At 44.8% G+C, this 14,810-nt stretch overlaps 1 protein-coding gene and 1 pseudogene across 1 annotated transcript; both read right to left on the reverse strand.

Moving 5' to 3' along the window:
• Positions 1-4,076: 4,076 nt before the first annotated feature.
• ela3l (elastase 3 like) lies at positions 4,077-7,168 on the reverse strand. The gene is made up of 8 exons (XM_035526397.1): positions 7,120-7,168; positions 6,766-6,854; positions 6,346-6,443; positions 5,851-5,979; positions 5,341-5,477; positions 4,977-5,122; positions 4,479-4,631; positions 4,077-4,138 (listed from the first exon to the last, which is right to left on the reverse strand). Exons 1-8 carry the CDS (start codon positions 7,157-7,159, stop codon positions 4,121-4,123), a joined length of 810 nt encoding a protein of 269 aa, XP_035382290.1. The 5' UTR covers positions 7,160-7,168; the 3' UTR covers positions 4,077-4,120.
• A 2,001-nt stretch (positions 7,169-9,169) lies between these two features.
• On the reverse strand, positions 9,170-12,399 carry LOC113583511 (annotated as a pseudogene).
• Positions 12,400-14,810: the final 2,411 nt, after the last annotated feature.

Below are 14,810 nucleotides of genomic sequence, written 5' to 3' on the forward strand. Positions count from 1 at the left end.
TCAAATCACCTCCTCCTATGAAGCCTTCTCTCCTAATGATAAAAGAGACACTCCACTGATGAGTGAAAATTAGCTCTGCTGTGCCGCGGCCCACTGGGATTGCGGGCGAACCTAAAAACCATTAAACACTCATTGCGCAGATGAACGCCCAACTTTGTCTTCGGAAAAAAACACCAGCTAGTTTGTCAGCTCAGCAATCCAGATAAATAAAGACGAATGGGCCCATGATAACGGCTCCAAGAACAGTGAAACAATGCTTGGCAGAAGGAGACGTCTGCATTCATTCTTTAGTTTTCCTTCTGTCTTTGTTTCTCGCCTTTTTTTTTCTCTTTTTCGCTTACAAGCCCAAATAAGATTTGATCACAGATGCTTTACTCGGTCGTGAGGCGAGTCCCCTCCGGATGTTTCCGCACCGTCCGCTGTCATGTTTGGTTCTGAGCCACTGAGCCAACATGGTAAACGCGAGGACGGTCGCCCAAGTAGCAGTAGCTTTCTGTCCGCCTCTGTCCGTTTCTCCTTGTGTTCTCTCCGTCTTCCACGCTCACACAAGCACACACCATTTGCAGTTCTGCCTCAAAATAGTGTGAACTCAGACCTATTAAAAACAATCTAAGTTACAATTGTTTCATCTTAGCCCAGCGACGACAGTACTGAAACCAAGAACCAAACTGCACAAAAACAAACCAGTTTATTTATCAAAATAGAATACATTAAAGTGAGAGGAAAAAAATGTATCAATACTTAGGTGTGGGTTAAAGGTTGCTACAGCGTTTTTGGGGTGAGTCAAAGTTCGATATTACGCAGAGTGAAATTTCGGCACAGTCAGTTTAAGATTATCTTCTGTTAGAGTATGCAGAAGGTGTCACTGCTTGTGACAGTGAGAAGTTTGAGTGGGAATGAGGGAAACTCCCCAGAGTCTGAGAGAGAAAACGTCCTGCAGCTACAAGAATACCTCAAAGAGATGAAAGAATACACACCGCCTCTGAGCTTAGAGCAGCCGGGGGGAGGAAAACCCTGAAGGACCTAGGACAAGAAAATTGGCACTAAGTGAAGTAAGCCGTCAAACAAGACGACTCAGTTTACCCGGCATCTCCTTCCGCGAACAAAGACTCACAGGCCTTTCTGAGGCAGAGAAGCAGGTTTTTCATATCAGTAGCAAGCAGCATGTTCGCGACAGATCGGCAATGCAAGGTGCACGCCGGGTGTCTTTTCAGTGCCTACAGCAACTGTTCAGTACCTGCAGAAACTTCACATCACACTGTTGCATAAACTGTTTGCCCGTGGAATGTTTGTTTATTTATTTATTTGTTTGTTTTTGTTTATGCACGCTACCAAATCTGCCTCTGTGGGAGCTTGTTTTATTTATGAGCGTCTGCACTTCAGCAAGGCGGTGACGTCATCGAATGGGCGCCGTCGTCAGTCCGCACATTGTGCGGTGAAGTAGCCTACGCAGGCACGCGCGTCACCCAGACTTGCAACAACAACCAGCAAACCACCAAAAAACGGCGCACGAGTTCACGTTTCTCTCGTCACGTCCACATCAAACGCTTCTCGTTCAGTAGGGATCAAATTAGAGTCGCGCGTGTGAAACGCCAGGTGGGACAGTTTGTGCGACCATACCTGCTGCGAGCTTGGAAACATGAAGTTATAATGTGGCCTTTTGTTAAGGGTTTAATGCTGTAAAGTTGTGCATATGCGCCACGGGTGGTTTCAAATTTGGAAAGTTTGAAAATTTAAGGTAATTTAACAGAAACAAACGTGAGAGAGAGAGAGAGAGAGAGAGAGAGAGATAGAGAGAGAGAGAGAGAGGGAGAGAGAGAGAGAAGGGTTTTTCGGCTGTCGTTTGTTTCTGTCCCATATTGTGGTACGCGTATACCGGGTGCCACTGCGAGGCCCTTGGTGCTGAATACTAAACACACACACACACACACACACACACACACACACACTGTCTGTGAAAACAAGAGCCTACTGTTTCATGTGCAGCTAACCGGAGGGCGCCCTATCTCAGCTACGGAACAGGAATCTCGAGGACAATTCGTTTAGAAAAAGTCTTGCGCAGGCAACAACGGAGTCATTATAGGGACCCTGCGCAGACAGAACGAAGTTTTTCTTCTCTCTCTCTCTCTCTCTCTCTCTCTCTCTCTCTCTCTCTCTCTCTCTCTCTCTCTCTCTCTCTCACACACACACACACACACAAAGATTACAGAAAAGTATTCACAAAGGTCATTTCTCAACCGAATTTTCTAAGACATTGATTATAGCAGCAGCATGCAATCAGATTTATGATAGTGCTCGGAAATTTCCATAAAAAGTCAAAAGTAGTGCAACTGACCCACTTCTCATGAACTTCTCGCGGTCCTTATCGAAACAGAAGCAGAATTCCCAAACGCCAGTTTTTTTGGTCGGAAAAAGGGGCAGTTTTGCTCAGAGGTGGATAACAATCCGTTAAGCCCCCGGTATGTAAATGAGCCGACGGTAGTCCGCCTTCTCTCCCGTGTCACGCCGCCGGTTCAGCGTAGCGAGTGCGGTGCGTTAAGGCTGCGAATGCCGGCGGCTCGCGACGTTGCTCTTGCGTCGTGCTTGCTCATCGATGGACGGGTCAAAGGTTTGCGTAAAAAAAAATACCGGCGTTGCTGTGGTTCAAAGACATCCCCTGTTTCCAAATCTCCGGGATCGGGCGGCGCTCTTTTCAAACTGCCCGGCCAAGCGTCCGCGAGAGCGCCCGGGCAATGCAGCGGTGCCTCTGCGTGCCACTGCTGCACGCAAAGCAATGACGCCAGGAGCCCCACGTTACAAATGCAGCAGAAAACGAGAGCCGACTGGTAATACTGCGATTTTCACGATGTGTCAATTGCCGTCGCCGGTAACAACAGGGTCGTGATAGTCCCCGTAGTACGCGTCGTTTTGTTAAACTATAGCCTTAACAAATATTCATTTGCTAACATCCAAATTCAGCTTGGAAAGTGACAATGTTTCCATCGCGTTGCTCCCCATTTGCAGTGAGGTTTTCATCGCGAATTACCCCTAGTTGTTCAAAACTGTTCAAAACCTGCAGATTCCACACCCAACGTCGTGCTAGCGACCGGGCCCTGCAAGGCATACTGGAACTGATATTAAACTGCCTGTAGAGTTATTTCAGCCAACAGAATATGAAACGAGGAAGATGGAAGTCCTCCTGTGGAGTGGGAGAATGTGGGATATTGTCCCTGTTTAACTTTGCTGAGGTCAAATGGAACAATAAATTCCAGAAAAGTTGTTTTAGACAGTAACGGGTTTTCTCTAGACAGCGATGAGGTAAAATGGCTTCTCTCAACAGCGATGAGGTAATATAATGTCAGTTGCTCTCAGTAAAGACTTGACTGACAGTTTGTGCAATCAATATTTACAATCATCAGCGGATTCAGATTAACACAGCTGTAAATATGATAGTTCGGCGTGTGTGTGTGTGTGTGTGTGTGTGTGTGTGTGTGTGTGTGTGTGTGTGTGTGTGTGGTGTGTGTGTGCGTGTGCGCGCGCGTGTGTATGAGGGGGCTGTATTTGTTTGGATATGCACAGGAGGAATTATGCTCCATAACATCCCAGAATGAGTGCAGCACTTGTATAGGGCATCAGACCTCACAACCTCCCTATCACTTGTGTTGGATGAGATTTATAATCTTAATTCATTTGAGACTTTTCATTTAGTTAAGACGAACCCAATCATGACCCCGTGAGCTCCCTGATGTGTTTAACTAGTTGAGTTGGTTATGTGGACACACGGATAGTAAAACAGATCTTGGTGAGAACGTTTTACCATTTCCAAAGTGCTTTTTCAATACTTCATATAAAAGAATTAAAGGAGACGGGGGGGGGGGGGGTGACCCTTAGAATCAGCCTGACCTCTGTTACATGGTGCGTGTTCAGCAGGTTAAAGATTATGGGTGGGATTAGGGTCAGACCTTTCGTCATACTCAAGGATTTGCAGTGTGTGTGTGTGTGTGTGTGTGTGTTTGTGTGTGTGAGAGAGAGAGAGAGAGAGGAGAGAAGAGAGAGAGAGAGAGAAGAGAACAAGGGAGAGAAACCTGGCGCAACAATTTTGTTAAAACATTTATTGAAATGATTTCATCTTTGATCCACTTCAGTTGGCCATCATAACCTAAGAAAGAGAAAGCAAAATATTTAAAATGCAAGAAAATTAAATCTGGGTTTTCTCTAGATACCAATAGTAGCAAAGTGCACTGTTTGCTGTCGTCAAACATGAGAAACTAGCCAAAGCTGCTGTACTTCAGGTGCCTTGCAGTGAGAGTGTTACATTTTCCTATTTTGAATTACGATACAACAATCACTCCACGCAGCACTCTAGTTAATATAAATATGGTAAAATCTCTTAAGAATCTTATAGCGTGCACTCACGAATGAGACTAGATATAGATCATTAATGCACCAATGTTTTTAGAACAGTGATGTTGTATAATTCTGCGGTGCGGCCGCGTTACCCCGTCGATCCAGTCGTTGAAGGCAGACACACGGGTGAAGACGGTGGGTTTCTTCACGTAGTTACAGCCCAGGCCTGAGACGAAGCTGGCGATGCCGTGCACCTCCCACACGCCCTCGGCGTTCTTACAGTTCAGAGGGCCTCCAGAGTCACCCTGCAGGACAGAGGAGCACCGTGGGTAACATGGTACAACGGCGTTGTTACAGTGTAGCCGTGCCATTGATTATAGTCTCTAACGATTATAAGATATATATCCTCAAAAACTTATAAGGCTAATACTCTGTACTCACACAATGAAACCAGAATATCAGTATGTAAATACAAAGTGTGTTAGTGCTGCTTAAAAAGAAATATATACAAGATATTAAGTCCACACAAGCCAACGTCTCTGATGGGCTGTAGCAATTCTGACACGCACGCGTTTTGACATGGACGTTCATCAGCATGGATGGTGCCATAAAGCACAGCGACCCAAAGCGTCAAGTGAGCGTCAACTCACGTTACATCCGCCAACAACACCATCTCCGCCCGCGCACACCATGGTGGGCCTCAGAGTGGGACCCCACCAGTCGAACTTGGTGCAGGTGTCGTGGTCCACCACAGGCATGAGAGCCTGCTGGAGCCTGTCAGCAATGGGGCCCCCGGCTGGAAAACATTACATTTGCACTCAAGAATATATAACAAATACGCACTGTAAAATCTTCAACTTTGGCAGACTTAACAATATTAGCCACATGCAAACATACACACCTAAATACACACACGCACGCATGCACACACAAAGGCGCACACACACATATGGCTGTTTATCATATTGCAGGCCCTTCTGTGGTTAGCGAATCAGAAAGCACACACAGACTTACTGGAGATCCTGCCCCAGCCGGTGATGTAACAGGGGTAGTTGTTGGGCAGGATGGTGCCAGCCGGGGGCAGACAGCCCAGCTGCACGGTGTCACTCAGAGTCACATGCTCTGACAGCTTAATCAGAGCCACGTCATTCCTAACCGCATCGCCACGGAGATGAGCATCAGATGGTTTTGTTTTTACAGTAGCAGAATAGTTACATCAGGTGTGTTACATGCTGACACATGCTGTTACGTTCTGACACATGCTGTTACATGCTGACACCATGTCCTATTTTCCTATGATGAACTGGTCACTGTGTTTCTCATTTCTGTAATTATTAAGAACTAGGACATAAGTAAATAGGCTGTTATAAGTATAGGTGCCCAGTATATGGTGTCTAAGTAACCATATGAATTGTATGTGTTGCATGCAAATTTCCCTGAGGCTTGTAGCAATATATGAACATGTAAACTGTATAATGACTACTGTGACATACATTTTTGCAGCAGGTGTTGTTTGATTCTCACCCAAAAGCAACGAAGATGGGGTTCCACTTCTCGTGCACGATGAGCTTCTCGGGGGCGACGGCCAGGGAACCGGCCTCCTCCTCCACCAGGTTGTACTTCCCCACGTACACGCGGTAGGTCCGCGTTTGACTGGGAAAGCACAGATGGAAGGGCAGTTCATACGTGTTGACCACGCATGTCCCACGTTCATACCTGAAAACTGCACGGCTTATGTTTCTCATTTACTAAGTCATGATGTTCTGGTACTGTTTATGTAAGTTTGTTTTATATATATATATATATATATATATATATATATATATATATATATATATATAAAAGGAAAAACCTCATACGTTAAAACAGAAATACTTAACAATAAGCAATGAACATAAGAAGTATCGATTTTCTGATATATCAATGTACGAGTATAAAAGTAACACAGTCAGTGCAACAAACGTGGCTTGGCGTCAGCGAGTAACTTATTTTTTTAGGACAAACAGTAAGGTAACGTACTCGATGCAGTGAGCAGCTGTCATCACCCAGTTGGTGGCGATCAGGGATCCTCCACAAGTGTGTCTCCACTCCGAGTCACGCAGGTATTGCAGTGAGATCTATCAGGTGGGATCAAAGACATTTGTAAGCGACCGACCGGAAACATTTACATTTAGCAAATGTGCTTATACCAAGAGACTTCAAATTAGTCATGTTACAGAGGTACACGAATGCAGTGGTAGGAGTCTTGCCCGAGGACTATTATTGGTGTGTTTGCCCACACAGGCGATTGACCCCCAGCCCTCCACAGGAGACCATTATTACCCACTCCAGTATACCAACTACCAAAGACCAGAGGGGGGAGTAAGGAATAGCAGAGAGGCAGAGATGGAAAAGAAACAGAGTCAGGAGAAGAGGCAGGATGGAGCGAGGGCCACCAACCTGCCAGGGCCAGCTGTGGGGGCGAGCGTCCACTCCGTTGACCACGCGGGTGGGGAGCGGCTCGATGGGGGGAACCCCGCACCCCAGCGCTGAAGGGCAGACCGCAGGAAAACGACTTACATCACCACACTGGCGACAAATATACAGCTTTCACATAAAACCTGAAGTAAATCTGAGAAGACTTTATACTGTGCTGTAAAACCATAATAAAAGTCCTCATTTCATAATAAAAGTCCTCATTTCTACTGTACTTTAAGGTGTAAGTGAGCGACATGTCGGGGTGCACTTCTGAACTGTTGCTGCAGGCTGACTGTGTGAAGAAGGTCCGCGGACACCTGCACAGGAAGGACTTACCGCTAGCGACGAGCACTGACAATAACATGAACGACAGCATGTCCGCTTGGTTGAAATGACACCGGGAGCAAAGCCGAAGTATAAATCTCTCCTCCCTGAAACGTCACTGAACATGGCTACACCCAGGATATCCAAAAAATGAAACGATCACCCATTGGATGAAAGAAATCAAAGTGGCTTCCACCCCTTATGAACCGAATGCCTTATCAGCTCCTGGGCAGCTGGCTCACGGAAACTTATTCTCATGGCCTTCACTCACACACACACAAAACACATAAAAAAGGTGTATGATACATTTTAGTGTATTTCTGCCCATCGCTGGCTGTGTGTGCACGTGTGTTATTGCACACATAGCACTAAAAAAGCTGCTCATCTTTCTAATCGATGTGTCATTCCGGTCAGCTGTTTCTGAAGGTGTTACTGCAGTTTAATCTTTTTTTCTTGTTCTTTTTTTAGACAATTAAAATGAGATATGCCTTAATTCTGTATCTTAGGCTCTGGTTATGGGTAATGATAAGGTTGTGAACATACTTAAAGGGCTATTTTCATTTTGGTGGCTTTTATTCATCTAGAAGCACTTTTAATGAGCAGACTGAATTAATTCCATATATATATATATATATGGAATTAATTCAGTCTGCTCATTAAAAGTGCTTCTAGATGAATAAAAGCCACCAAAATGAAAATATATATATATGTGTGTGTGTGTGTGTGTGTGTGTGTGTGTGTGTGTGTGTGTGTGTGTGTGTGTGTGTGTGTGTGTGTGAGAGAGAGAGAGAGAGAGAGAGAGAGAGAGAGTGTATAACAGAGCTTTTTTTTATTTTAAGAGCACATCTGACTAGACCTCTGACTGACTGCTTGCATAATTTATATTTACAGTAATCAACAAATTCAGATTGACAGAGCTATAAATATGATGGGATGGTCCAGTGGGTAGTGTGCATGTGTGTGTCCGAGTGTGTGTGTGTGTGTGTGTGTGTGTGTGTGTGTGCGTGTGTGTGTGTGTGTGTGTGTGTGTGTGCGCTTGTCTGTGTGTGCGTGCACACGCATGCATTTGACTCTTTTTACCAGGATGAAATATCCCCATTATGAAAGGAATGTTCTGATTTCTACTGGCAACATTTGATTTGGAATTTTCCATAATTTTCATGAGGGAAGTCTTTTTGGTTTTGTCTTTTGTTGTTGTTGTTGATTTACACACTGCTTCCTTTCTCCAAAAACTAGTCACACAATTTCCGTAACCCCATGTGAAACCTGAACAACCCAACGTGTACACAGCTAGATGAGTCATCAGAGCTGGTTACTTTAAGAACTCATTAATGTCTGATTGGATTTTTTTTTAATGTTACAAAATGTAATTGTGATTATGTGATTTTAATTTAGTTTAATTTTCTTTAAGCTTCTGTCCTTACAGGGAAATGACAGGGCAGATACAGGTAGTATTTTATCTCAGAACTTATACTCAAAAACTGCTCAGTGGTTAAGGTACTTGACTAATAATCAGAAGGTTGCCAGTTCAAGATCCTTTGCTGCCAGCTTACCACTGTTGGGCCCCTGAGCAAGACCCTTAACCCTCAATTGCTCAAGTGGTACTCAGTCATAATTGTAAGTTGCTTTGGACAAAGGTGTCAGCCAAATGTGTCTATGTGTCACTATAGCTAGGATTAATATCAGGGTTATGGTGTATTCAAGAGTTATTGATGGGTAGGTAATTCTGGTGAGTATAAACCCATATTAATACAGTTAACATGTGCTGTCAAAATATAACTCACAATAGGTTTAGTGTCAGTGATCTCTGCTGGTTAATGTGTTTCACCCAACCAGTCATAACAACACATATACCGTGCATGGTCTAGTGATGTTATCTTCTGATTTTTAAACATGTGGACAAACATTGTTTTATTTTTTAGTCAGATGCGCTACGTACTCTGCAATAGCTTGTTAGCTGGGGATAGACAAATATTTAAAAACTGATTACCCTTCCGTGTGTGTGTGTGTATTCACGAGTGTGTATAGTATATTAAGATGGAGATAAACACAGAATTTGGTTGAAACATTTATTAAAATGATTTAAACCTTCCTTAGTTAGCCATCATAACCTGAAAATGACAGGAAAAAGACAACATTTCATTACTAGCCATGTTTGTTAAATAGCAACATCACAGGACCCAATATTTCACCACTGTACTATCTTCATTCATGACACCAGAATATGAGAAAATATTTAAATATTTGCTAAAGCTTCTGTCCTGCTAAAATCATGTGACATAAGGACAAGTCTGCCTCACTATTTTGGGAACGACACAAAGTTAACGCCGTTCATCCCATTTTTCCCTTTTTCTCTGCCTTGCAGCGATAGGCTTGCATTTCCCTACTCCGAATGTGACTGTATTCCATTATTGTATGCCATTCCATAGTGTGCTGGGTCAGCAGGAATGTGGAGCGGCCGCGTTACCCCGTCGATCCAGTCGTTGAAGGCAGACACACGGGTGAAGACGGTGGGTTTCTTCACGTAGTTACAGCCCAGGCCTGAGACGAAGCTGGTGATGCCGTGCACCTCCCACACGCCCTCGGCGTTCTTACAGTTCAGAGGGCCTCCAGAATCACCCTGCAGGACAGAGGAGCACCGTGGGTAACATGGTACAACGCCGTTGTTACAGTGTAGCCGTGCCATTGATTAGAAAGATATACCGAGTAACATATCTAATATGTTACAAGGCATTGATACATTGCAGTTACACAATGGGAAACAGTGTCTCATTGCATACAAATTAAATAGAATATCATTGCCTTGTTACAAATAGTTACACCATTTTACACTTTGATTAATACCAGAGTTACATCGTAACAGTGACGGCATAATGCAGAGTTACCAGAACAAATGTATACACAAACACTGCAGACACCCCTGTCACGCTATAGGAAAGGTGGGGTTTTTTTTAATCCACAATAAAAGCACAATTGATTGTTAATTCATACTTTGTCCACACATAGTACACTGCCAGGAGCTGCATGTGGGGCCACAGCGCCTACACCCATAGCACCGAAAAGTACGGAAAAGCCTCACTCACATTACAACCGCCAACGACGCCATCTCCGCCAGCACACAGCAGGGTGGGCCTCAGAATGGGACCCCACCAGTCGGGCTGCGTGCAGGTGTCGTGGTCCACCACAGGCATGAGAGCCTGCTGGAGCTTGTCAGCAATGGGGCCCCCGGCTGGAAGACACCAGAGCTCAGTCTAAGCTGTCATGGACGCTACCTCTACGTGAGGGGGCTACAGATGGAACACTGCAGCATTAGTGTGAACTCAAAGGAGCACAGTAAGCTGTGGTATCACACTGGGTATTTTACTGCATGGGTTTGTGGGAATTTGCATAGACCTGAAGACAGGGAAGTATTTACACTCAACACACTGCAATTTCCATTTCGTGCTCTTCGCCACGCACACACACGCGCGCACACACGCGCGCACACACGCACACACACGCGCACACACGCACACACACGCTTACATATGCACGTGAGAACACATCCACAGGCACTCACATTTTCTTAGAGAAAAGCATACATTCTCGCATGCACTCACACACACACACACAGAGACCTACTGGAGATCCTGCCCCAGCCAGTGATGTAACAGGGGTAGTTGTTGGGCAGAATGGTGCCAGCCGGGGGCAGACAGCCAAGTTGCACGGTGTCACTCAGAGTCACATGCTCCGACAGCTTAATCAGAGCCACGTCATTCCTAACCGCATCGCCACGGAGATGAGCATCAGATGGTTTTGTTTTTACAGTAACAGAATAATTACATCATGGTAGGTTACATGCTGAAAACTGTTTTTGTTATCACAGAAAAAAAAAAAAGTTGAACTGATAGACCACTCTGTTATTTGGAATTCCACCTGACTCCCAGGTAAACAGAATGGGAAAAAATCAGGATCTGGACCAAAGGAAGAACAAAGGCGCCTGCACCAGGGGTTTCTGGGTAATTATAAGAATCGTGTATGCTGTATGTCTAAGACAATTTTACAGTGGGTATCTATCATGCAAAACTTTTGATGTTCATTTCAGAAGGTTTACCACGATGTGCAGTAGGTGTCTTTCTCACCCAAAGGCCGCGAAGATAGGGTTAAACTTTTCGTGCACGATGAGCTTCTCGGGGGCGACGGCCAGGGAGCCGGCTTCTTCCTCCACCAAGTTGTACTTCCCCACGTACACGCGGTAGGTCTGCTTGTTACTGCATACAGGAAGTAGGCTTAACACATGTAACATCTTCCCATGTGGAAACACGAGACCCAGTTTGCTGACCAATGCAGTATTTAAGCATCCTTGAGACACTGAAGGGCATTCTCTAAAAAAAATTGTATTATTATTATGTCACAGCACTTTATTACATGCTGTTTTTGTCAGATTAGATCAAGAATTTACAGTGTAAAATATTGAACAATGTACATCATGCAATAAAAGTCTATGAAAGTATAAAAAAAAATCAATATATTGATGTACCAAAATAAAAGTACCAGAAAGACCAGAATGTCAGAGCATAATCTGGTTTGTTGTCAGCAGGTAATTTATTCCTTGGAAAAAACAGGAGCCAAGGCTGACGTACTTGATGCAGTGAGCCGCTGTCATCACCCAGTTGGTGGCGATCAGGGATCCTCCACAAGTGTGTCTCCATTCCGTGTCACGCAGGTATTGCAGAGAGATCTGCGGGGGCAGCAGAAACATGGCAGTCCAATTAAAAAGGCCGGCTGGGCCGTGGGGGCGCGCCAGGTCAGAGGGATGACCGAGCGCAGAAGTGCAAGGGTCAGACAGAGAGAAGCGGCAATAAGGTCAGATGAGGAAAGTCAGGAGAAGAGGCAGGATGGAGCGAGGGCCACCGACCTGCCAGGGCCAGCTGTGGGGGCGGGCGTCCACTCCGTTGACCACGCGGGTGGGGAGCGGCTCGATGGGGGGGAACCCCGCACCCCAGCGCTGAAGGGCAGACCGCAGGAAAACGACTTACATCACCACACTGGCGACAAATATACAGCTTTCACATAAAACCTGAAGTAAATCTGAGAAGACTTTATACTGTGCTGTAAAACCATAATAAAAGTCCTCATTTCATAATAAAAGTCCTCATTTCTACTGTACTTTAAGGTGTAAGTGAGCGACATGTCGGGGTGCACTTCTGAACTGTTGCTGCAGGCTGACTGTGTGAAGAAGGTCCGCGGACACCTGCACAGGAAGGACTTACCGCTAGCGACGAGCACTGACAATAACATGAACGACAGCATGTCCGCTTGGTTGTGTGGGAACCTGGACGAAAAGCCGCACTATAAACCCCTCGTGATTATGGCTACACCCAGGGTTTCAGAACAATGACATCACTGATCACCCATTGGATGAAAGAAATCAAAGTAGGCTCTGACCCTTATGAGGCCAATGCCTTATCAGCTCCTGGGCGGCTGGTTTCCAGGAACGTATTCACAGAATTCTGACACACACATTCTCTCACTCAGACACACACACACACACACACACACACACACACACACACACACACACACACACAGAGCTGCTGTGACTCTGCATACTCACATCGATATGGCACAACAAAATTTTCTCATGTTTCTTAGCGATTCGTCATGCTAGTCAGCAGCCTTGGTGCACGCGTTGTCATTCACTGTGGTGTCATCCTTTCTTCTTTGCTGCTTTACGTCACTCGTTTTAAAATCACTATCCCTTAGTCAGATATTTTGTAACTGGAAATTGAAAATCTCTCTGTTCTCCATGTGAATTGACCTCGATCGTATGTTCCCACCCAAGCCCATGTAGCCGAGACAATTTCGATGAACAAATTACCAAAGCGGACCACCAACACTCCAACTGTTTTTGCTGTTTTGGGGGTCATTATTCTTAGTAAAGAACTAAATACAGACAACATACGACAAAGGGAAAGTAACACCTGCAGTCTTGGCACTCTGTTATCACTGCCTAATCTTCTGCCAACCTGTAAGCCCCACTTAACATCTGCCAAACCTGTGCTCAACATTGGAAAAACGTGGAAGCTAAACAGCGCCAAAGACAAACTACCGGTCTGCATGGAAACCCCTGCTCAGAGTGCCTACGAGCACATAACCAACCCCCAGTACACTCAGAAGGTTATCGAGCAGTGTGCAACCAAGCAAGAAATATTTTCTCAACAGAGCTGAAAGTAGCCAGACTGATGCTTTCAACCAACGATCCCAATAGCTGTGTAACTGCAGGACACTACCAGCTATAAACTATACACTTCCCTTGCTTCTCGACCTCATCTCCGGGCACAGAGGGCCAGACAAGCGCCAGGCTAGATGATGCTTCAATGTCCTCTCTTGAAGTTTGCACTGACTAACTGGCACCTGTCTTTATGCAGATCTTTAGCAAGTAAATGGAGTTCCTGCTTCAGACACTCCATAATAACACCTGCTACTAAAAAACAGCCATCGCAGCACTAAATGACTGCAATCCCATTACCTTGACGTCTGCAGTCATGAAATCATTTGAGAGAATGGTTTTCACACATCTAAAGGACGTTGCACTCTGCTGGGTCCTCTGCAGTTTGCATTTTGGGTCAGTGGGGCTATGGGCAAAGCAGTCAACATAAGGCTTCACACTTCTGGGGTTTTTTTTTTTTTTGGTTTTTTTTTGGTTAATCCATGGTGTATTATTTGGGTCTGGTGTGCATTCTTTTAATTACTGTCTCCACACAAAAATTACAGGTAAACAGAGTACCAGATATTGTTGCAATCTTAGTCATTTAAAAATAAATCCCACTCTCTAATCTCAAACGACGACCTCATCTCTTCCACTGTGTCTTTTGTCTAGAACTGAATCCAATTTCCCACAGGTTTCGTTCTATTCGCAAGGTGACGGTACCTTGGCAGGAGATGGATAACATGATCAGGTAAGACCGGGACACATTAGCTCCCATCTCCAAAGCACAGATACATAATTGTATTTCATCCCATTGCGCACGTTATGTATTGCTCAAGGCCTGGCAAAAGCGGTGAGACAGTGCATCTGTTCAATTCGCCAAATAAAAATGTTGGATTTTCAGCAGAATGACATAAAACTGCTCTAACGGGCGGTAATATGCACAGCTGCGAATAAGCAGTCTGACCTAGGCACATATGCTATAGTGACAGTCATTTATCCAAACTCACAAGGCCAAGTAATGTGGTCTGAATAACCGCATTATTTCATAATGAGTGGCATGACTTCATGTCCCGTGATGTTCGTCGAAACATCAAATCATTTTTATTGTCATTTCGCACTTACGCGGGAGTAAGGTGATAAGGTGAATGAAAAGCTTGAGTGCTTATTACTTACAGTCTAGCAGTATTGTTACAAAATATATATTATATTATATTGTATGCATGCAAATATTGTATGCATGCAAATAAAAGAAAATGTGTATGTGAGTGTGGGTATGTGCGTGTGTGTGTGTGTGTAGATGTGAGTGGGTGAGTATGTGTGTGTGGGTATGTGAGCGTGGGTATGTATGTATGTGTGTGTGTGTAGATGTGAGTGGGTGGGTATGTGTGTGTGTGGGTATGTGTGTGTAGATGTGAGTGAGTGGGTATGGGAGCGTATGTGTGTGTAGATGTGTGTGGGTATGTGAGCGTATGTGTGTGTAGATGTGTGTGGGTATGTGTGTGGGTGGGAT

The sequence above is a fragment of the Electrophorus electricus genome, chromosome 5 (assembly GCF_013358815.1).
Source record: "Electrophorus electricus isolate fEleEle1 chromosome 5, fEleEle1.pri, whole genome shotgun sequence".
Taxonomy (NCBI): Eukaryota; Metazoa; Chordata; class Actinopteri; order Gymnotiformes; family Gymnotidae; genus Electrophorus; species Electrophorus electricus.

What these genes read in the sequence shown, in the direction of transcription:
- ela3l (XM_035526397.1), bottom strand. Translation starts at nt 7,159, where the DNA reads ATGCTGTCGTTCATGTTATTGTCAGTGCTCGTCGCTAGCG. An exon ending in CCCACAGCTGGCCCTGGCAG is followed by an intron (nt 6,444 to 6,765) that starts GTTGGTGGCCCT and finishes CCCACCTGATAG; the next exon opens with ATCTCACTGCAATACCTGCG. An exon ending in CCCATCTTCGTTGCTTTTGG is followed by an intron (nt 5,478 to 5,850) that starts GTGAGAATCAAA and finishes CGATGCGGTTAG; the next exon opens with GAATGACGTGGCTCTGATTA.